Source organism: Watersipora subatra, chromosome 3, assembly GCF_963576615.1.
Source record: "Watersipora subatra chromosome 3, tzWatSuba1.1, whole genome shotgun sequence".
Taxonomy (NCBI): Eukaryota; Metazoa; Bryozoa; class Gymnolaemata; order Cheilostomatida; family Watersiporidae; genus Watersipora; species Watersipora subatra.
Genome location: NC_088710.1, coordinates 2680800 through 2703373, shown reverse-complemented (window position 1 = coordinate 2703373; position 22574 = coordinate 2680800). Strand labels below are relative to the sequence as shown.

Genomic DNA, 22574 nt, shown 5'->3' with positions numbered 1-22574 from the left:
ATAAAAAGATTATTGTATGGAATCTGCCTGATACAAATGCATTATCTACATGTGCATATAATTTTACTATGTAGTATTAAAATGCATTATATTGACTTACAATATCTTTTAATATATTATATCATTTCATGTTATATCAATTTATGCTACATTATATTATTTGTTTTATACTATATTAGAGTATTGTAAATTTAAAGAGTATTATATTATAGAATATTAGATTTTCTTGTATAATACTATCAAGGTTACCACAAGGTCATGGATAAAATAAAAAGGAGAAAAAATCTTTTTTTTTGTAAAAGCAGTAAAACATTATCTTAAACACCTCAAACAAAAGAATCACAAAATCTTATCTCTTTGATAAGCTATGGTTGCTTATTTAGTGTTTGCCAAATTTTAATTTATGTTTCAGTTTATCATCTAATTGTTACATAATATTATATATCATGCAATAAAATATAAACATGATACATCAGAGCTCTCAGTTAGTTTAGGCCTCAGGCAGGACCAAACAGTAATCGGTACCTGCTAATCTCACTCACACCATATGACATTTAAAAGCAAGTGCGAAAGTGCTATCCGCATATCTCATATCATGTGACACGTGGGAGCAAGTGCAAGCGCACTACCTACTCATCTCATACCATGTGATATGTAAGAGCTAGTGCAAACACACTACCTACTGATCTCATACCATGTGATATGTAAGAGCAAGTGCAAACACACTACCTACTCATCTCATACCATGTGACATGTAAGAGCAAGTGCAAGCACGGCACCTGTGTATCTCGCACCATGTGACATCTCGGTGCAACTGCTAGCACATTATCTATTCTCTCAAGCAAGAAGCTTTCAGACCTCTAAGCATACAATTATAAGGCACCTGCCTGTGAGGCCCTTTCAAATGGTTGCAAGATTTAAATTTTGCTCAGGGGAGCAATAAACAGTACATCAATGGCCCAAACAACTTATCAGGAAGCAGAGTGCATTAGCGCAGTAAGAAACATGTTATGTTGTTGCTCTACCACCACCAGATTCAATTATCACCCTCTCCTTGCTACACGTGTTTCAAGTTTATTGAAGCCATCCTGGGGTTTTCTCAACTAACTACGGTAGTTACCCTCTTTTTGTACTAATAAGACTGTTGTCTTTGGTCTAACAAAAACATATAGGAGGTTGAGCAGCTGAAAAGTAGCTTCAACTCACTGTACCTAACCCCCTCTCTTGAAAAAGAGGGAAGCGTGCCTACTAATTGCGGTTTAAATTAAACTGTTATTCTCACCAGAATGAACAATAATTAAAAGAATTCTGTAACAAAATTTTTATAAAAAATTAAACTTAAAAAGCTTTGTATTTGAGTATTACAAAATTTATTGATGTAGTTATGTTGTACTTTATTATTCATCAGGATTAACGGCCAGACAAGCTGACCAACGCAACGTAACAGTCATATTGGACAACTTTCGGATGTTAAACATATTACAAACAGAGTCTGCCTAACAAGATAATGTGTTTATTGTTTTAGATAATCGTTGACCTTTTTAGTGACTGATGAAACTGGTTAAGGGTAGTTAGTCTCTGGCAGCCTACTTCTATAGCTATTCCTAGTAGAGGTGGAACGAGACACGAGACGTCTCGAGTATCGACCTGTCTCGTCTCGTATCGGTCTCGTCTCGACTTAACTATTGCCAAACTCGAGACAGGAAATAGAACTAAAGTGCCTGCACACGGTTGTTAAAACATGGCTTCTTGCGGTAGCGACAACTCCATATATTGTAATGGATTGCGGGCAACTGCCTTTAAAGTTATACTCGGTCCGTTACTACCTGTTGCTACTGATTATGTTGGCCACTGAGTCTAATCATGTAGTCCGGACAACGGCCCTGTTATTTTTTAGTTCGGTTCTGTGTCCTTAAAACAGATACCGGGTCGTATCTAATTACTCTTCGGATAATCCAATTTAATAAATTAGACTTTCGCGGGTAAAATGTCTGTATTTTATCGTATCGTGTCTAAACACCAACTGCCCTTCATAAAATTCGGGCCTCTTTTATGTATATACTACCAATCGCGGGTAAAACTTGCCCGGACACAGAGAAACGAACGAAAGGCCCGTGTCGACCCTAGTCCGTGTTCGGTTAACAATGACGTTTTGTTAGCTCAATATAAGAATATACATGTGCATGTATACAGTAATTAATATAATTTCATGAGTACAATTTAAATATAATTCACATACTACAGCTAATACACAAACAAAACTTAACAATAATGAAACGATAAGAATGAAAGTGTTATCGTGTGTTCTTTTAGTTGCGGTATTTCTTTGTAGAGCGACGGCTATCGGTTTCATTACACATTACATTAAAAAGTAAGAACTATTCAATAGATGGTAAAAATATACATGTACAAAGCAATATGTTTATAATAATTATGATCAATCAAGCTCAAAATTCTTAGAATATATAACTTCGGTATTTTAGAGCTGTTTGTGTCACTTTTGTTTACAAAAACTACATGCATATCACTATTAAAATGTTGTATTTAAATCGTTTACACCAGGTGAAAATTCAATTTAAAAAGAGTTTTATTAATTTATATATACCAAGTAGCTAGTACTTGTGTAGTGAAATCATCACCAATTGCTCATTATTTTACTGTCTCGTGTCTCGAGTCTCGAATTTTTACAAGACAGTGTCTCGAGTCTCGTCTCGAGCTTAAAAAACCTGTCTCGTTCCACCTCTAATTCCTAGGCACCCATTATATGTAGTTTCATGGTCGGATGGAATAAATTGGAGTTGTGCTCCTACAACTGTCAAGTAAGGATGGAAAAGTTAGGTTGGACTTGTCACAGTGGATTACAAAGCCTTCTACATTGCTAATTGTATTTATCTATTTTCGTTATGTGCGTTTTATTTATTAAATTAAAATTACTGTTAATTCAAACTTTTCCAAATATTACAGCAGTGTTTGATTGTTTTTACTGCTCAGACCCTATATTGACTGGTCATTGACTGTTTATAGGCTGAATATTATTTGTCTACCACTTGTCTATTGATTTTTTTATTAACTAATGATTGATTATTTATTGATTAGCTATTGATTGCTTATTGACAAACTATTGATTATCGATTGATTGTTTTCTTGATTATTTATTGACTGGCTCTTGACTGTTTTTATAAGCTGTCTGTTAATGAAACAGACTTTCTCTTATTTTATAAACTCCCATCAGACACATGAAAACATCCAATCAGCGAGTTGCCCGATGTGCATGGTTAAGTAAAATAAATTATGTTCTATTTTTATAATATACAACAAACAACCTCAGAATTGGAAAATCGTTACCAGTTGAGCCCTTTGTTCATTTCTGTAACTATAACCCAAAAGATATAATAAAAGTTCATTGATCTCTCTAATAATAAGTTCATTGATCTGTTTAATTATATCGCAATAAATATCTATGAAATGAGAGTGTAGCAAAACTTCTGTCAAGCTGATTTTTAGATAGTAGCATTATTATGCATTGCTTCATCAAACATCGTAATGAAAGTTCAAAGCACTCACCCAAACGTGTAAATGAAACTTACTTTGTCTCTTTGAAGCAGGTAGCGTTCAGCAGCTGCTTCGTGGAACTGAAGATGAGACCACTGCATTGTTTTGAGTCCGTCTGCATTCAATTCCATAACATAGCTTCTCAGGTCTTGTTTGAGCCGGACAATAAGCGCTGGTGGACATCGTCGTATCTCCAACTGTAAAACATGTCAGGAAATGAAGATTTCAATAATTCTGAGAGAAGTATTTCATAGTGAGCGTGTGTCAACTATCAGCATGTGTCAACTGTTAGTGTGTGTCAACTGTCAGCGTGTGTCAACTGTCGGTGTGTGTCAACTGTCAGCGTGTGTCAACTGTCAGCGGGTGTCAACTGTCAGCGTGAGTCAACTGTCAGCATTTGACAACTGCATGGTTCAGGGCTACAGTGCATACATGCAATGCTATATTTATATACATGTATTCGTGAGTCCAATTTTCATACATATATTTTTCTACTTGTATGAATATGCACACGTTTGTTTCCTACAACATCAATCCACAATATTTCAAAATAACTTTTTACTTGTGTAGCTATAAAATACGGACTTCTATAACAAAAAAATTTTATCATATATAAATAAACAATATTAAAATACAAAATTGCGCTTATCATTGAAGTTTTACATTAACAAAAATGTCGATCTAAAAAAGGATTATTATTAGACAGGAAATGTGAGGCACAACCTTTAATTGAGATGAAACACTTGAAACAACTACAGCTACTTTTGCACTTCAGTAAATAAAATAGCTGAACGGCAGAGAGGTTCATGGTCATCTAGGTTTAGAGTTCAATTTTACAATAGAGAAAATTTTAAAAACTTCCAGTATTTAGTTTCTTATCTTACCTTCTCTTCTATCAAATAGACTTCACATAACTTATAGATATATTTCTCAAAGTTAGTCCGTTGTTGTGTATGTCCAGCTATAGCTATTGAAATCTTGGAATAACATCCCATTCACCAGTCTACCGCCTTGACAATTTAGCCACTCCAGAGCTTGATAGGTTCACCAGGCGATATATGTCGCTATATGGGCGCAAATACCTACTTCAATCAGGACGAAAAGTCATGGTGTTACGTCATGAGAAGCCGTAGCTCTTATTAGTAAGCGTACTCCAATTTTCCATTGGCATTGTGGCAGGCTAATAACAAGTAGCGGGTAACTCTCATAATCTCTCATTGTTTATAGGCTGATTTTTAATACCTAGGCAACCCTGGGTAGCACAGCTAGTTACTCTATGAAGATGCTCGTCCACAGCTCTAATCTCAGTTTGGGTCAATACAATTGAACCTGCTGAGAAAGGCTGCCAGCCAGTTGCATAGGAAGAGGTCAACAGACAATATTTCTTATCCCTTATATACAAAGAGTCTTACTAAAGTAGTTATACCTCTCTCAACAGTTAACAATGTTCTGAAGATTGTGCTGATGTTTCAGGTCACATGACCTGTCAGCCATTCTTTCTATTTCTACTAGTAAAAACAATTTCATGGCTCTAGCTGTGCCTATTGTCTGTTTATGACTCAGCGAGCTGCCAGTAGCCAAAATAAAGCCAGTTATAAAATAAATTTCAGAGACTGCTACAAATCTAAATTTTGCCCAACAAAATTACTTAATGTCAATTAATTTAATTGTTTATTATTTTATTAATATACTTATTTAATAAAAATAAGTAAATAGTGGTCATCAATTTATAGAAATGAAAAACTATTACTGTGTTGCAAAAAACGGGTACAAACTAAGTGTTCTTTGTATTGGCTCCTACATCTTAGGCGCAATTAAACTACATACATATTCAGTTCACAGCAGGAATTGCTCTGGTTGTCATTATCTACAAGAAGGACTCATATGTTTGTTCTAAGACATGTTCTTGAGCAATGATCATATTTGATTTATCTATCAAAAATATAGCAGTAGGCTATGGATAAATCTTGTAGCATTGCTAACTAGAGGACTATTAGCGCAGTAAATAATTCATGATTCTCTATCATATTTCTAGAACTTTCTTCTATAGTAATGGTTATAAAGTGTTGTTATATGATTATAGTATACGGTTACGTTGCGCAAATGGCTTTAATCACAATTACAACTACCTGCACTGCCTGCCATTTTAATGAGTTTAGCTTTGGTCAATGTTGTTGTGACAGAGGGAGAAATAGAGAGAGGGTCAATATTAAGGCATAGCATAAAGTCAGTTGTTTTGATGCACAATGTAAATTTAGGAGTAAATACTATATTATGCAAACATTGTTATAGAAATGCAACCAGATTTTTGTCTAGCCTTTACAAAAATTAACTACTTTTATTCCACATACTTTTTATCTCACCTTGTATTGCATACACAGTTCTTCCATGACCATATCATCCAATGATATCAAATCTTCTAACTCATTCAGAGTGACCCCCTTGCGGGCCGCGGTAATATATCCTAGTGCCCTCCTCACTAATGGCTCTCCATGATCTCGCTCTAGACGAGCAAAAGCTACGGTTGCAACTCTGTGAAAAAGATTAAAAGAAGGTCAAAACAAGAAAGTGCTAAAAGCTTTATATTCTAAACTAAGTTTAATTGGGGGCCTAGTGTATTCCCCACGCAAAAGTAATTAAATGTTAGTCTTGAGTTGTCTCTCCTGTAGAGAGGATAACAACATATTAAAATGAAACGTGTCATTCGCATTCCATAAGATAAAAGTCAAATATGAAACAGAAAAAGGCTCTAATTGTTGATTATGAAAATTTCCCTGCTCATTAAACTTTGCAGGAAACCTGGAATGTCCTACAAGAAGCTGCAGGAACAGAACAACAAAAACTGTGAGAGTTGTCTTATCTTATCAAGCAATAAGTTGTACATGTAACTGTGGATCTAAAAACTGACCTTTTGACGGCGGCAGCAAGCTTGTAGTTTTCTGGTGGAGTGTAGCTACTCCAGCTGAGAGCCTCATGGAAAGCGCACTGGAGAAAAAGGGGGTTGGGACAGTCCTTGTAGACCTGCAGTATCGTGTTGTATTGGTCATCCGTCAGCGTGTGATTGGCTAGGCTTAGCCAATGGGATAGAATGACAGCAGCATCATCTTTCTGTAAAGATAGTTATAGTTTGTTTTCATACTTTTTTATACTTATTCTAAGAATCATTTGATTTCCACGTACTGAAGTGATGCAACAGAATCCGTGTTGATAAGAACTTACACAATGAAAATCTACATAACACAACTGGATTAAGCCAAGCATGGCGGAAACACATTACCCTAATTGAGATATACCTGATAATCTTGTGATATGCCAGCAGTATGACTGTAGTGAATGCAGAGTTCCCTTAGCCCGCTAACAATTCAGCAATATGTTATGTAATATTAATCTTACGTAATTTTAAATACACGCCGATGTTTTTGGTTCATGTTTTTGTTTCAGTCTTGCATAAAAAACAAGGAAATAACCAAAATATACTACAAGTATTTTCCCAGCAGGCCATAATACTAAGAACAAGCCAATGCAATGGTCAGTATTCCATCTTGTGGCCATCCTAGAATGTGGGCTAAACCAAAAAGATGGGGTAAGAAATTTCACAGTACAACTTTTTCTAGAAGAATCTACTTCATTGCTTGCCACGCACTCAGCAGCTAAGGGAGTACTGTGGTGGCAGCACTGCAAACCTATCAAACTGACTTTTTAGCTTGCAAGCTTATAACTAAATAATAGTTACACGTTCACCTAGTTATTATAGTAGCAACAGATTTATGTGTTGCAACTATATAACTAGGTGAAAGTGATACATCAACAATAACTTAATCATATTCTTGTAAGCATATAGTATAGACTAGTACAGACTCTAAAACCCTGCGACCTTGTGACCTCTTGTGCTCAATGTGTTTACATACCCGAATAGTCATAGAAAAGATATACCTGTAAGCAACCATGTAAAAAATCAGTCATGTATTCAACACATGACTGTATAACAAAGTGAGGCACGTAAAGTGAGGTACCCCCAAACATACTCGGTGCAATTGCTTTTTTATCAGCTGTAGAACACTCAGCTCTATATCACAGTTCAGTGACCTACGGAAACCCATCATGGAGGAGTGAAATTTATAAACAATTTATTTCAGCATAGATGACGACCAATGAGATGTCAGTAAAATTATTTAGACGGGTAAATGATTCAAGGAGTAGGTGCCAAGCAAGACTAATACTGAAATGATGATGTTTTTTTCTTGGTTTCTCTAAAGTATAGACTAGGATTTACTCTAATGATTGACTACACATTCAGAGTAAATTGCCAACCCCAACAAAGAATTCTTGCCCCAACATTGACCTACATACCACCAAATTTTATAGTCTCCGAGAACTACTTCTCTGTTTTGTACGTCGACCATTGAACGTTTGTTTGTAGCTCCTCTTTTCTTATAAAGCTGTTGGCCTCTTCCAATGAAGAAAAGAACACTGCTGACATTTTTTCACAAAATCTCCTATCAAAATTCCTGGGAATTTTGTATCAAAACATGATTGTTCCGGTTTAACAATAGACGGTCTAAACGCCATCTATGCCGAAATAGATCGTTTATAAATTTCACCTTATGGAGGAGGATGCCAACCAAATTAAAGAAACCCACCATAAAGGAGTAGGCACAACAAGAAGGAGGCCTATTAAAGAAGAGGCCACCTCGGAAGAGGTCATCATGGAGAGGAGAAGGCCTACTAAAGAGGAGGAAGCTTACCAAGGAGGAGACTCATCAGGAGAGAGGGAGCCTACTATAAAGGAAGAGACCCTCCAAAAAAGAGGCCTACCAAAGAGAAGGAATCCCAAGAAAGAGACAACTGAGGAAAAGGAGGAGACAACTTACCAAAAGAAGAGGCCCAGCAAAGAGGCACGTGTGAAGTTACATCTGTAATATTACAATCTAAGTAAAACTTACTGGCAACTCTCCAACTTCGAGAAAGTTTGCTTCTTCAGAACCCCAGTACTTTTTGGCAGCATCCAACACTTGAAACTTATCATCTGGCAAACATGAGAAGATAACCTTCACATGCTTTGGCAACACCTTTGGCATCCAGAGCAGCTTGCGGGAGTCGTGCTCTTCTGCAGATTGTACCAAGCATGCATGAAATCTTTAGAATATGATGGGAAGTACAACCAAGTATAACAAACAAAGAGTTGTCTTTCCTTTTCATTATACTTTTCTGTTGTATCCTCGAGGGTTTCGGTAATCACAGATTGGTAAGCAGCCTTTAAGCATAGCATCATTATATTACAGATGTCTATAAGAACCAATGGTTAATATACAACTCATAGAGTGTGTCTATTAAATCAAGCGGTTGTAACACTAATAAACAACTTTATTGTTAAAGACCACCCAAAGGCTACTAAGAAGCAAAACAAGGTAATAAAATCTAAAACAGACGCGAAGAGCGAAGACGAGAAGGACAATTCTACGGCAAGTAGGAAGCTGCTATCAAATGAATGCTTTATGGGGTGTAAGAAAGTACCTTTGCTACTGTTTGTGTTGAGTTTGTGTGTCCATGGATCAAATGTATTATCTATGAGAGTTCACAGAAACATTGAAACAATCATGCTGATAAAGACCAACTATAGCATCTCAGAAACTGAAACTTGTGATATTACAAGACACTTTCTATGGAACTGAGTCATGACCTTCTCACTGAATGCTCGACAAGTTTACTTAAAGGTTGACTTGCAATAAAATTCACATTACAGTTATTTGGTATCAAAAGATTCACCATGTCTTACTCTGTTGTGTTGTAAGTGCCAAATATGTAGAAATGTGATTAAAAACTCTTAAAAGCTCAAAAACGAAAAGCCGCCGTAGATTGGAATCTGTTTATTTCTCTGACGTAGCTATGAAATTTGGCTATTGTCTTGTCACGCGATGGTCTCATGTGAATTGAAAGGTCAATAAAAAGCTCAATATAAAACTTATCGTAGCACTAGTTTATGACAAACACTTCGGGTTTTACCAAAGACCCCGTATCAAATATAGATGCTCGCTACTTTACAGTTTTGTTTCGGTTTGGTCTAATCGGCAAGTCGTAATCTGATCATGTGACCCAAACTTCGCAAATAATTTCTGCAGCACTTTTCGATTATCACAAGTGACCAACAGGCTCGTCATGATTATCAGACAATGATATGTACTCCTTCGAGCTAAGGCTAAGAAATTGAACAAATTTTTACGGTAAGTTATAGGATATCATTGCTAAAAGTGACAGCATTAAGATGACGATAAAACAGACGCGTAAGAATAATAGACATGGCTTTATTGAATGCGTGAAGTATATTTGTGAAAATATTTCGACGAATAAGGTTGCATGAAAGTGTAAACAGAAACCATCTCTCACAACTACGTCACATTTGAGCCGTTTTGGAAAGAGAATCCAAACTACGGCGGTCTCGTTTGGCTGCGATTTTCTGTTCGTTTTTAAGCTTTTAAGAGCTTGTAATCACCTTTCCACATATTTTGCACCTACAACACAACAGAGTAAGACATGGTGAATCTTTTCATATCAAATAACTGTAATGTGAATTTTGTTGCAAGTCAACCTTTAACAAAATCTGTTACTTCAGTATCAGTGTATTAAATACATGTTTATTTATATTGCAAACAATGATCTGGTATCATTTACAAATATTGAATTAAGAATCGTTTCCTCTTATATTCTAACTTCATTTTAGTTTAGTTTTTGTTTTTGCTGTTTGTGAGCAGCGAAATCTGTCTAATTGTTTACACGTTCTAATTGTTTACACGGAATTATCTCTGTTACCATGGTGACCAGGATTTCTTGAGTTTAAATTGTATTTCAGCATTCATTTTCACTCATCGATCATTCTGTCAAATTGATGATTGGAGATAATACCTGGGCAGTACATTTCGGGTGGTATTCTTGGGGTGGTAGACTTGGGGCGGTAGACTTGGGGCAGTGGACTTGGGGCAGTATACTTGGGACAGTATACTTGGGGCGGTAGACTTGGGGCAGTAAACTTGGGGCAGTGGACTTGGGGCAGTATACTTGGGGCGGTAGAATTGGGGCAGTAGACTTGGGGCAGTGGACTTGGGGCAGAATACTTGGGGCAAAATACTTGGGGTGGTAGACTTGGGGCGGTAGACTTGAGGCAGTCGACTTGGGGCAGTCGACTTGGGGCAGTATACTTGGGGCAGTATACTTGGGGCAGTGGATTTGGGGCAGTATACTGGAGGCGGTAGAATTGGGGCAGTAGACTTGGGGCAGTGGACTTGGGGCAGAATACTTGGGGCAAAATACTTGGGGCGGTAGACTTGGGGCGGTAGACTTGGAGCGGTAAACTTGGGGCAGAAGACTTGGGGCGGTAGACTTGAGGCAGTCGACTTGGGGCAGTTGACTTGGGGCAGTCGACTTGGGACAGTCGACTTGGGGCAGTCAACTTGGGACAGTAGACTTGGGGCAGTCGACTTGGGGCAGTCGACTTGGGGCAGTAGACTTGGGGCAGTAGACTTGGGGCAGTAGACTTGGAGAAGTACACTTTGGGCAGTAGACTTGAAATGGTAGACTTGGGGCGGTAGACTTGAGGCAGTAGACTTAGGGCGGTAGACTTGGGGCAGTAGACTTGGGGTGATACACTTGGGGTGATACACTTGAGGCGGTAAACTTGGGGCAGTAGACTTGGGGCAGTAGACTTGGGGCAGTCAACTTAGGGCAGTAGACTTGGGGCAGTCAACTTAGGGCAGTCAACTTGGGGCAGCCAACTTGGGGCTGTCAACTTGAGGCAGTCAACTTGGGGCAGTAGACTTGGGGCAGTAGACTTGGGCAGTCAACTTAGGGCAGTCAACTTGGGGCAGCCAACTTGGGGCTGTCAACTTGAGGCAGTCAACTTGGGGCAGTAGACTTGGGGCAGTAGACTTGGGCAGTACACTTGGGGCAGTACATTTGAGGCAATAGACTTGGGGCGGTAGACTTGGGGCAGTACACATTTAAGTTATTTTATCAATCAGTGTTAGTGATAAAACAAACAAACAAACATCTGCTTGTACCATTTAACTACACCACATGCATGTAGTTGTTCATCAAACTGAAATTAATACTTGTCTGAAACAATATTTTAAAAACTAACCAGGTTACATATTCTGTACAGAAATCACAAACTAAAAAACATATATTTTGGAGACCAGATTGGTTGAGAAAACCCAAGATACACTTTGAAAAGTAAGCCATGAGAGAATCACCTTGATTAGTAGTTACGCCGCTAGTCACACCGCTAGTCACGCCGCTAGTCACGCCGCTAGTCACGCCGCTAGACACGCCGCTAGTCACGCCGCTAGTCACGCCGCTAGTTACGCCGCTAGTTGCGCCGCTAGACACGCCGTTAGTCCCGCCGCTAGACACGTTGTTAGTCACGCCGCTAGACACGCCGCTAGTTACGCCGCTAGTCATGCCGCTAGTTACGCCACTAGACACGTCGCTAGTTACGCCACTAGACACACTGCTAGTTACACGGCATTGGTTGGTTACTGTTCAAGTGATTTCTGTCATGCATCGTATTAGATCCTGTGAAACATACCACCAGACAAACTAAACATTTAATATTGAAGGCAGCACTCTCTTTGCCTACACTTAGTTCTTGAGAATTTTTCTAGTATCTTTCTAGCATTAAAACTTGATGTGATTTATAGTTTGGGACAAAAGAAGAAAGAATCATAAACTCATACTGTACCTGTGAGTTGGTCTAGAGAGTCGATGACAATAACGAGAGGCCGCTCACTGCTGGCATACTTGATTTTGTCAGAAAAGTCATTAACCAAACCACGATATCCCTGAAAGGAAGGAAGTGTTTTTTAGAATTATTACTAAACTGACCAGAGGAACACCCATAACATTGTCTTAAAAACAAGACATTTATCAAGTACAAATAAGCTGAAAACATGTTCTACTAGATTTAGATCGAATAAAATAATCATTTCTATAGAACTGGACTGTTTATAAGGGCAACCTGTCAACAGTCAGTATTACTGCATCTGATTGATCTCTGTAAGCTTGAACAGAAGGAAATTAAATAGCCTCATAGCTTTGGCTACAAGCGGGGTGACTAGGTAAAAGCCTTGCCCAAGCCCTCAAGAATAAGCACAGAGCTAAGACTATCTTAGGTATGCTGTTTTTGACACCAGATATGGTTATCTACATGTAATCATAATTTCTAGAAAACTACCGAGTCTCATGAAAAAAAAGAATTGTTTGCAATTGTTTCCTCAACGACACCAAATTGGAACTTGCTTACTTGAAGACAATTGAATAATGAGCTGGGAGTTTAACCTTAACAGGCAAACGCAATGACAAATGTTGGAGTTATGCTGAGCAAACACAAAGGGTTGTTAAAAAAAATGATTGTATCAACGATTAATTCAACACTGACGGGAACATTTAATAAAAAACTTCCAATATATGAAAGATGCAAAAGCAGAGCATTGCTGTAAATAACAAGGAGGTTACAAAAACTGAGTTTAACTTTGGACGATACAATAGAACAGAGAAAGTAGAGAACTAGAGTATGATCATCCACAGACTGGGGCAGCCTGACCTACTAAAGCTGACAGCTAGTAACAGGTGACCTACTCAAGCTGACAGCTAGTAACAGGTGAGCTACTGAAAATCAGGTGAAGACTAGAATACCCGACTAAACCTCTACACTGAATCAAGTAGGCATGCAGTGAACATTACCTGAAGCTGTAAGGAGATCAATGGAAAGGCTGTTAAAACACATATCAATCCAAATCTCACAATCTCAGAAGGTATGTATGTATGATTTACTCTTCAGCTTCTGCTGACTTACTATTACCGAGTTCAGAGCAGTAGATGACCATAAGAAATTTCACAAAACCGTCAACCACAAGGTTTAGCTATTACGATCTTTTCCTAATGATATTTGACATTTTGATATTTTCATTGTTCGAAATATGGCCTGGCAAAGACTTGTATTCAAACAGTACATCAGCCTCTCTTTATTGCTACGACATGTCCAAAACATCTTGTTATAAATTGAATTTTGAACCAAAGTTTAAATTATATTATAATTAAATTAACCTTTTGCTTGCAGACTTTGATGAAGCATTCAACAGTTGTACTGCAACTGCCTAAAAAAACCAATAGATGGGAAAGTTTGAGCACTCACCGTAGGTACAAGAGCAGGGTTTCTATTGTATATGATAGCCAGTTGCGTGCATATAGACTGAAGGATGAGTCGAATATTCTGGGAAGCGCTTGTAATTCCACATGATCTGAAGACCACAGCTGGAGATGCCCTGTTAAATGTACAACATCAAGAGTTGTCACCTCTTGCATCGCACTACACTCGAAAAGTTGTGAAAGTTGAAGCACTATAAATAAGAGGGTTATTGCTAAGGATATACATGTAAGTAATCAGTCACTCGTTATTACAACATATTTACACAACTGAGAGTTTCAAGTTGAACATGCTTATTAACATGAGAAACTGTAACCAATAGTGACTTGACTAGAAGTGATTACTGTACAAATGTGAAAACACACAAGAGCAGTTCTACCTGGAAGGATTATACCTGCAACAATGTGTCAAAGTGTGTACACAAGCACTGGCAGCTTCTGCCACATAAAAAGATGTGAAAATTTGTGAAAGCACTGAAAAAGTTGGATTATTAGCATCTAAAGATAAAAATTGACAATGACTTTCAGTCCTCTAGTAGTAACTAACAGTGACTAACAATGACTAACAATGACTAACAGTGACTTACAGTAACTAGTAAAGACTAGCAGTAACTAATAATAATTAACAATTACTAACAGTAACTAACAGTGACTAACGGTTACTAACATTGACTAGTAGTAACTAACAGTGACTAACAATTACTAACAGTGACTAACAGTTACCAACTAACAGTGGCTAACAGTTACCAACTAGTAGTAACTAGTAGTAATTAACAGTAACTAACAGTAACTGACAGCGACTTACAGTGACTAACAGTGACTAGCAGTAACTATACACAGACCTTTGCATCATATCAAGTGACTAAACCACTGATGAAACTATTTTTCAAGAACTGGAGTGATAATAGTAAATAGATACAAATAGAAAGAAGCATTTGAAGTCTTACTAAGTGATACAAGACAAATACTAGAAAGAAATTCTTTTATACTAAAGAGTAGCCTACAGTTTACAAAATCACATGCTAGCTGCAGGGCAGGTGCTGACTTTAGTAACTTGAGTCAGCCCAATCACCTGACTCAGACGAATTGTATAGTGAGTGCTTTATCAAGTCCGTCTGACCATTAATAAGCACATGACAATCTTTACTCCTTACAACAAGAGAAAGCAACTCTAGTATTACTCACTGCTGGTACCATTTCTGACTGTCTCGTGCAGCGCGGCAGACAAGGCTTTTTCGGCCCATACCAGATCTGCCATAAATAGTAAGTGGCAGGTTTGAATCTGACCTCAAGTATTCTTTGATGCTTTGTAGGAGTTGCTGCCTCCCATGGAAGCTTCTTGCTCTACATAAAAATTGGTGGGTACAAGGACTGCTAAATGGCTTTAGAAGATAAATAAAATGAGAATTAGTTTATAGAGTTATATACAACTGTGAGACCCCAATATCAAATAAACTCGATTTGATTGACAACTTCTCTCGACTTTTATTTTCAACTATTTAACAAAGCTGACTCAGAACATTCAACTCACTTTGTAATGTTCATATCTCTAGTGTCTAAAGTTGAACCTGACGATGCTTGAGGGGTTGTGTGCCCATGGTTGAGATGAATAGCTAGATAATGCTTACAATATACTGTGCTGAGTTTTAATTCAATCGTAATATGAGTGAATTATAAAGAGAAGTGACACCTCATGGTTTATAGATAATTAAATGTGAACAGTAAAAAAAATATTTTATAGTTTCGATTTGATCTTTTGCTAGCAAAAAAAGTCAATTAAAATTTTTACTAAAAAACTAAACTTTTGCAGTTTATGCAACTCAACTGCAACTAATAAACTAAATTATAACATCTAAACATGATAAAACTGTAAGCTTTCGTCGTTTAATTAGTTTTTACAAAATACGATACCCTGTGACCGGGAAGTTTCACAAGCTTTACGTTATAAGAGATGAAATTTGAAAATTTTTTCACCCTGTTACACTGCAAGTGTTTCATTGTTAATTTTTATGGTTATTAATGCTTTCAAATGCGCACTATAAAACTACTTCTATCGTAATTTTGATTATTTTGACATTTTCTGAGCAGAATATTGTAACCGGAAGATGAAAGTTGGTTTAGTAAATGACTAGTATGCATCTCTAGTATGAATTCACCTTAGTTCATATGAATTACTGTCAGGATTGAACAAAACTTTCTATGATTCCCATGTTTAGTTAGCATTCAAATAGTCAGTACTGGATGGTTTCTTGTTGGTTCTATTAACATTTGACTGAGAATAGACTTTTTGGAGACTAGAAACATGTTTAAAGCAGTCGAGAAGGTGAGTTGTTGAACTCCTGAGTATTATAATAAAATAATAAATAATATGGTGCAACCTTGCGAAGCTTTCATCCACACTTATCACTAGTAAAGTATAACAAAGATTTGACACACTGTATGGAAGAGGACAACTCCAAAGCAGTCATACTTGAATTTACTTTTTGCCCATATATTAGAACATGCAAGTTAGCTTGTTAAGTTTTTTAAATTAAAGATTTTTTATTCTTTGTCAACTTTAAAATAAGCAAGTTTCACATGAAATTCTATGTTGCTAGCTACCGTGGATGTATATAACATGCTATGTTGCTAGCTACCGTAGATGGAAGACGCGCTATGTTGCTAGCTACGGTGGATGTAAGACACGCTATGTTGCTAGCTATCATGGATGTAAGACATGTTATGTTGCTAACTACCGTAGATGGAAGACGCGCTATGTTGCTAGCTACGGTGGATGTAAGACACGCTATGTTGCTAGCTATCATGGATGTAAGACATGTTATGTTGCTAACTACCGTAGATGGAAGACGCGCTATGTTGCTAGCTACGGTGGATGTAAGATACGCTATGTTGCTAGCTATCATGGATGTAAGACATGTTATGTTGCTAACTACCGTAGATGGAAGACGCGCTATGTTGCTAGCTACGGTGGATGTAAGACACGCTATGTCGCTAGCTATCATGGATGTAAGACATGTTATGTTGCTAGCTACGGTGGATGTAAGACATGCCATGTTGCTAGCTACCATGGATGTAAGACATGTTATGTCGCTAGCTACCTTGGATGTAAGACATGTTATGTTGCTAGCTACCGTGGATGTAAGACACGCTATGTTGCTAGCTACCATGGATGTAAGACATGTTATGTTGCTAGCTACCATGGATGTAAAACGCACTATGTTGCTAGCTACCGTGGATGTAAGACACGTTATGTTGCTAGCTACCATGGATGTAAGACATGTTATGTTGCTAACTACCGTAGATGGAAGACGCGCTATGTTGCTAGCTACGGTGGATGTAAGACACGCTATGTCGCTAGCTACCGTGGATGTAGGACATGTTATGTTGCTAGCTACCATGTATGTAGGACACACTATGTTGCTAGCTACCGTGGATGTAAGACATGTTATGTCGCTAGCTACCTTGGATGTAAGACATGTTATGTTGCTAGCTACCGTGGATGTAAGACACGCTATGTTGCTAGCTACCATGGATGTAAGACATGTTATGTTGCTAGCTACCATGGATGTAGGACACGCTATGTTGCTAGCTACCGTGGATGTAAGACACGCTATGTTGCTAGCTACCATGGATGTAAGACATGTTATGTTGCTAACTACCGTAGATGGAAGACGCGCTATGTTGCTAGCTACGGTGGATGTAAGACACGCTATGTCGCTAGCTACCGTGGATGTAGGACATGTTATGTTGCTAGCTACCATGGATGTAGGACACGCTATGTTGCTAGCTACCGTGGATGTAAGACACACTATGTCGCTAGCTACCGTGGATGTAGGACATGTAAAGTACACTTGTTCTGCTGTTCCTAGGGATGGCAGTCTGGAACTACATGTACATGTATACAAGATCAAAAAACAGCTAAGATGAGTTATATTGCCCATAATCAGCAAGTCTGTTGACCTTATTTAGTACACCTACTTAAACAGTGGACAAACTAACCTCTGCTGACAGAAGGTGACATGCTGGATGACTTCTGCGTATAGTTCTTTCTCATAAGGGTTAGTTGGTATGGCCAGCTTCTCCTCTTCAAACAGTTCAACAAGACTTTCTTTTACAAGAGAGTTTATTCTGTCAACTAGCTTCTCAAGGTAGAGCATGTGATTACGAAGCTGTTCAGGAGCAAATCCTTCTTTTATCCAATCCAGCCCATAGCTTTCTCTGTTTTTCTTTGGAAGCTAGAAATAGATGGTAGAATATAACCGCTGCACAACATCAAACAGTTTGATAGCTTTTAGCTGAATGTGAAAACTTCAACATAATCTGAGCAATAGTTGAAACTAGTTTCCTGATCTGCTTCTGAGTTAGCTTTGCAGGTAGCTGTCACTGGTTATGAGTTAGCTTTGCAGGTAGCCATCACTGGTTATGAGTTAGCTCTGCAGGTAGTTGTCGCTGGTGATAATTTTTAATATTTTAATCATTTAATTCTCATTAAATGATGGGTTGTGCGATGAGCCTTACACTCGACTGCTGCCTCAATAAAGAAGATGAACTTTGTCATTGGCTGTTACAACTATAACTAATATAAACATGTAACATATCTGCTGTATTCCAGTTCCAAAATACAAGAGGTCTAAATAACTGTATGTTTAGCATGAATAAGTCTATAGCGTTATATACTTACCTCTCTATAGTTTCTCAGCTGCTCATTGAGCTCTACCATTCTGACCTTCCTATTCTGGTCTGTCTCCATGAAATCCTTCGCCGCTTCATCAGATTCGTTGATACCCTCAAACTGTTTGGCAAACCAACAGATCCTGCCCGGCGCAAAGAGGTTGCTCTTTATTCCTGCCTGAATCTCCATCTCCAGCACTGCAGAGGACATGCATGAACAGACCATGGGTAGTGAATGTATACGTTGCGATTAACCGCTGACAAATAACTACAAGGCTTCCAGACAATTCTAGAAACTTCTAGAAATGTTGACACTTTTACTGCGCCATAGAAAAAGATGTAGTAGATTTCCACAGAGTTCAATTTACATATTCTCTGGGCTAGAGGGTTTCAGTCAACTTCGCACAAGTATGGACTGTTGTGGATGCCTTCCAACTCAGGTAGTCATATGAAAAGCTTAGGTATCAGCTTTCTTAAAGAGCAAGTGATATACTGCAAGGTGTCAGCTAGCTGGTGGAAAGGGTTACATTTTTAGTAAAACATGTTCTGATGTAGTAGTGAAAGGCGGTAGCTGTGTAGTGAATCCTAGTGTCTACTAATAGACATTCCGTAATGCACAACATTATGTAAAAGCATAAGGTAGGGCAGAGTGCTGTTGGGTGGTATGTGAATAACTCACAAGATAGCTCATATCTTCTCCAGTCGGACTCCTCTTGTGTCTGCTTCGAGTACTTCTGTAGGATTAAAAGGATTCCCTCAGCTGCCTCCTTCCAATTCTTCACAGCTGGGCCCTTCTTCTTTGGGTCTGTCTTGTTGATATCTGGGAACTTGGTGCTGTTCAATATATATAGATTTATCACTGTCATGTTTGATGTATCCTGTCTTGACAAACTGTTGTTTTTGCGGAGTTGTCCCCCGACAAGCGGAGCAAGCAAACAACAGCTAGTAGCAATACGCACTGCACTTAATGCATCAGCTGCACTGAAAGGGAGTTGTTTTCTTCCGTCTATGCGGCTTGGTTTCGATGTTATTTTAGTGGCTCCATTGGTAATCATAACGAATTTAGCCCAAAAATTTATGTAGAAAAAAATAAGATAAGAACGTTTAACCAGAGACCAGTCTCTGTGGTAAACTTTAGTAGAACTTAGGAACTTAGGCAACAACAGCAACTAAACATGTTGTTATTTTTGCGCTCAGTCAGTTTTATTTGTATTTTTGTATCAGTCAGTTTTATTTGTTCTTATTGATTTTATTTTTAATTAATTTTATTCTTAAAGGTTGACTTGCAACAAAATTCACATTACAGTTATTTGGTATTATAAGATTCACCATGTCTTACTCTGCTGTGTTGCAGGCGCAAAATATATGGGAATGTGATTACAAGCTCTTAAAAGCAAAAAAACGAACAGAAAATGGCAGCCACGCGAGACCGCCGTAGTTTGGATTCGCTTTCCAAAACGGCTCAAATGGGACATAGTTGTTACGGGATGGTTTCTGTTTACACCTTCATGCAACCTTATTCGTTGAAATATTTTCACAAATATACTTCACGCATTCAATAAAACCATGTCTATTGTTCTTAAGTGTCTGTTTTATCGTCATCGTAATGCTGTCACTTTTGGCACTGATATCTTATAACTTACCGTAAAAATTTGTTAAACTTTTTAACCTTAGCTCGAAGGCTGATTATCATTGTCTGATAATCATGACGAGCCTATTGGTAACCTGTGATAATCGAAAAATGCTGCAAAAATTACTTGCGAAGTATTGGGTCACATGATCAGATTACGACTTGACGATTAGATAATGCCGAAACAAAACTGTAAAGTAGCGAGCATCTATATTTGATACGGGGTCTTTGGTAAAACCCGAAGTGTTGGTCATAAACTAGTGCTACGAGACATTTTATATCGAACTTTTTATTGGCCTTTCAATTCACGTGAGAACATCACGTGACAAGACGATAACCAAACTGTAATGAATACGTCAGAGAAATAAAGAGATTTCAATCTACGGCGGCTTTTCATTTTTGAGCTTTTAAGAGCTTGTAATCACATTTCCACATACAATATTTGGCACCTACAACACAACAGAGTAAGACATGGTGAATCTTTTGATACCAAATAACTGTAATGTGAATTTTGGTGCAAGTCAACCTTTAAGTTCTACTAAAGTTTACCGCAGAGACTGGTCTCTGGTTAAACGTGTTTATCTTATATTTTTCTACATAAATTTTTGGGCTAAATCTGTTATGATTACCAATGGAATGACCAAAATAATATCGCAGCCAAGCCGCATAGACGGAAGAGAACAACTGTAATCTAGATCTGTAAATCTAGATAAATATCACGACTTCTTGATATTGGTTGCTATGACGTTTTGAAATGTAAACAAAATTGTGCATTGGTTTTTGTTTCTCAAACTTTAACACCAGTTTCCTCAGAACTATGTTTTCGCACTGATGGTAAACATGCATTCAGTTTATTGACCATAAAATCTGCTGTAATTAAGCTGGAATCAAATTTTTTTTGCAAAATAACTGAGAATTTTCTCCTTCTGCTAGTGTAGATAACTCTAAATCTCACACACCCGACTTAACCATGGTTTCTGTGATCATGACCCATTTCTTCATATTGCTCCAGTTTGCAAAAACCTTCCAAACACATGTGAATGCAAATGCTTGCTTTCTCTTACAGATCGCTGTCAAAACCATTATACATTCAACACAACCAACTTTCAAACTTTGTATATTACACAGCAGCTTCCATTTTACTTCTAATATTGCATTTCTCCTATTGCATGGGAGAGATATCAACATATAATCTTTTCCTTTCATTATTGCTGTTCATTGTACATAATAACACCCAGTACATTACAGCTACTATTGCAGCTACCATTGCAGTTTTTCTATTGTACTGCAGTGCCACTTGACTGCTAATATTGAATTTCTCAACCAGCAGTACCCTTTCTTTTTTCCAATAATACTTTGGTCGTGGGCTGTATGACAGTGGAATTTCTAGTATATAACATGTATAATATATATTATGTATAATAGGTGAGGCCTTTGACTTGTTAGACAGAACACATGGTCTGATGCAGAGCAGTCTAGAATAAGTCAGGATATATAACTATACATGCTGGCTCGTTCCATATAAATGCAATAGGATTGACTCGAATAACTGGTGATCAATTTGATGGGCAGTGGAATATTCCGTGTCATTACCTGATTCTCTGAAGACGGTAGACAGCGGGTATGACATTCTCATCTTTGCGGTACCAATAGGATAAGATCTCAGGCTTGATTAGCTCAAGGTCCTTCTCACTCGCCATAATTGACTGAGCTAACTGGATGTTATGCTGTCGTTTAGCCTGGGCTTTCTTTCTCACACTGGCTTTCTCTTCTGCACAAGATAAATATCCTTCTTATGTAATACTTTGGTAATCTGAGGCTACGTGTAAGTATTAATTTCTAATTGTTACAGCACATACTAACAGCTATTACCTACTACAGGGGTGTCATTGGCAACTTACTGGTAAACTTTGGTAATTCTACTGGCCAAATGTTAACTTAATGGGTCACCTGCCCGCGTGTCCATTATGGAATAGTAAATAAGTCGGTATGCGGACCAAGTTGTATCATTTTTGTTTTACCGATTTTTCAAGCCAGTTTATAAATGTTAAATTTTTATTATGACAAAATGTTGAACCCAAATGATGCACGATAGCATATAGCTCAATATAGCATATATTGGTAGCTATATTTAGGTATATGCTGTATATAGCATACGCGTGTAGTTATATCTATACAGTCATGGCCAAAAGGGTAATATATACTATATTTAGCATATAGCCATATATAGTTATATGCTATATATGGCTATAGCTATATGCTATATATAGCATACGGTAATATCTATATATAGCTACTTATGTATATAGCATATATTTGGCTAAATATAGCATTGCTGAAAAGAATAGAGTTACCCGAAACCATCGTAAAAGAATCTGAGACTGACCTGTACAGCTGGTATTGCTCTGAAATTACTGCAGAACTACTAATTTGCTATTTCTTATGCAGGTATAAAACACCTTGAAAAGCATTAACTTCAAAGCCAATCTGTAACACATGCTGCGCTGCCATTAAATGAAACAGCCCT

At 37.7% G+C, this 22574-nt stretch overlaps 1 protein-coding gene across 1 annotated transcript in view; it reads right to left on the bottom strand.

Moving 5' to 3' along the window:
• Positions 1-22574, bottom strand: part of LOC137389599 (NACHT domain- and WD repeat-containing protein 1-like) — a 61884-nt gene that overhangs the window by 26082 nt on the left and 13228 nt on the right. The window contains exons 10-20 of the mRNA XM_068075655.1: positions 21641-21818; positions 19097-19251; positions 18428-18615; positions 17746-17981; positions 14932-15090; positions 13736-13865; positions 12284-12383; positions 8496-8659; positions 6461-6660; positions 5916-6084; positions 3588-3749 (exon numbers count right to left, since the gene is read on the bottom strand). Of these exons, the coding sequence (XP_067931756.1) occupies positions 3588-3749; positions 5916-6084; positions 6461-6660; positions 8496-8659; positions 12284-12383; positions 13736-13865; positions 14932-15090; positions 17746-17981; positions 18428-18615; positions 19097-19251; positions 21641-21818 (1841 nt within the window). The remainder of the gene's footprint in view (positions 1-3587; positions 3750-5915; positions 6085-6460; positions 6661-8495; positions 8660-12283; positions 12384-13735; positions 13866-14931; positions 15091-17745; positions 17982-18427; positions 18616-19096; positions 19252-21640; positions 21819-22574) is intronic.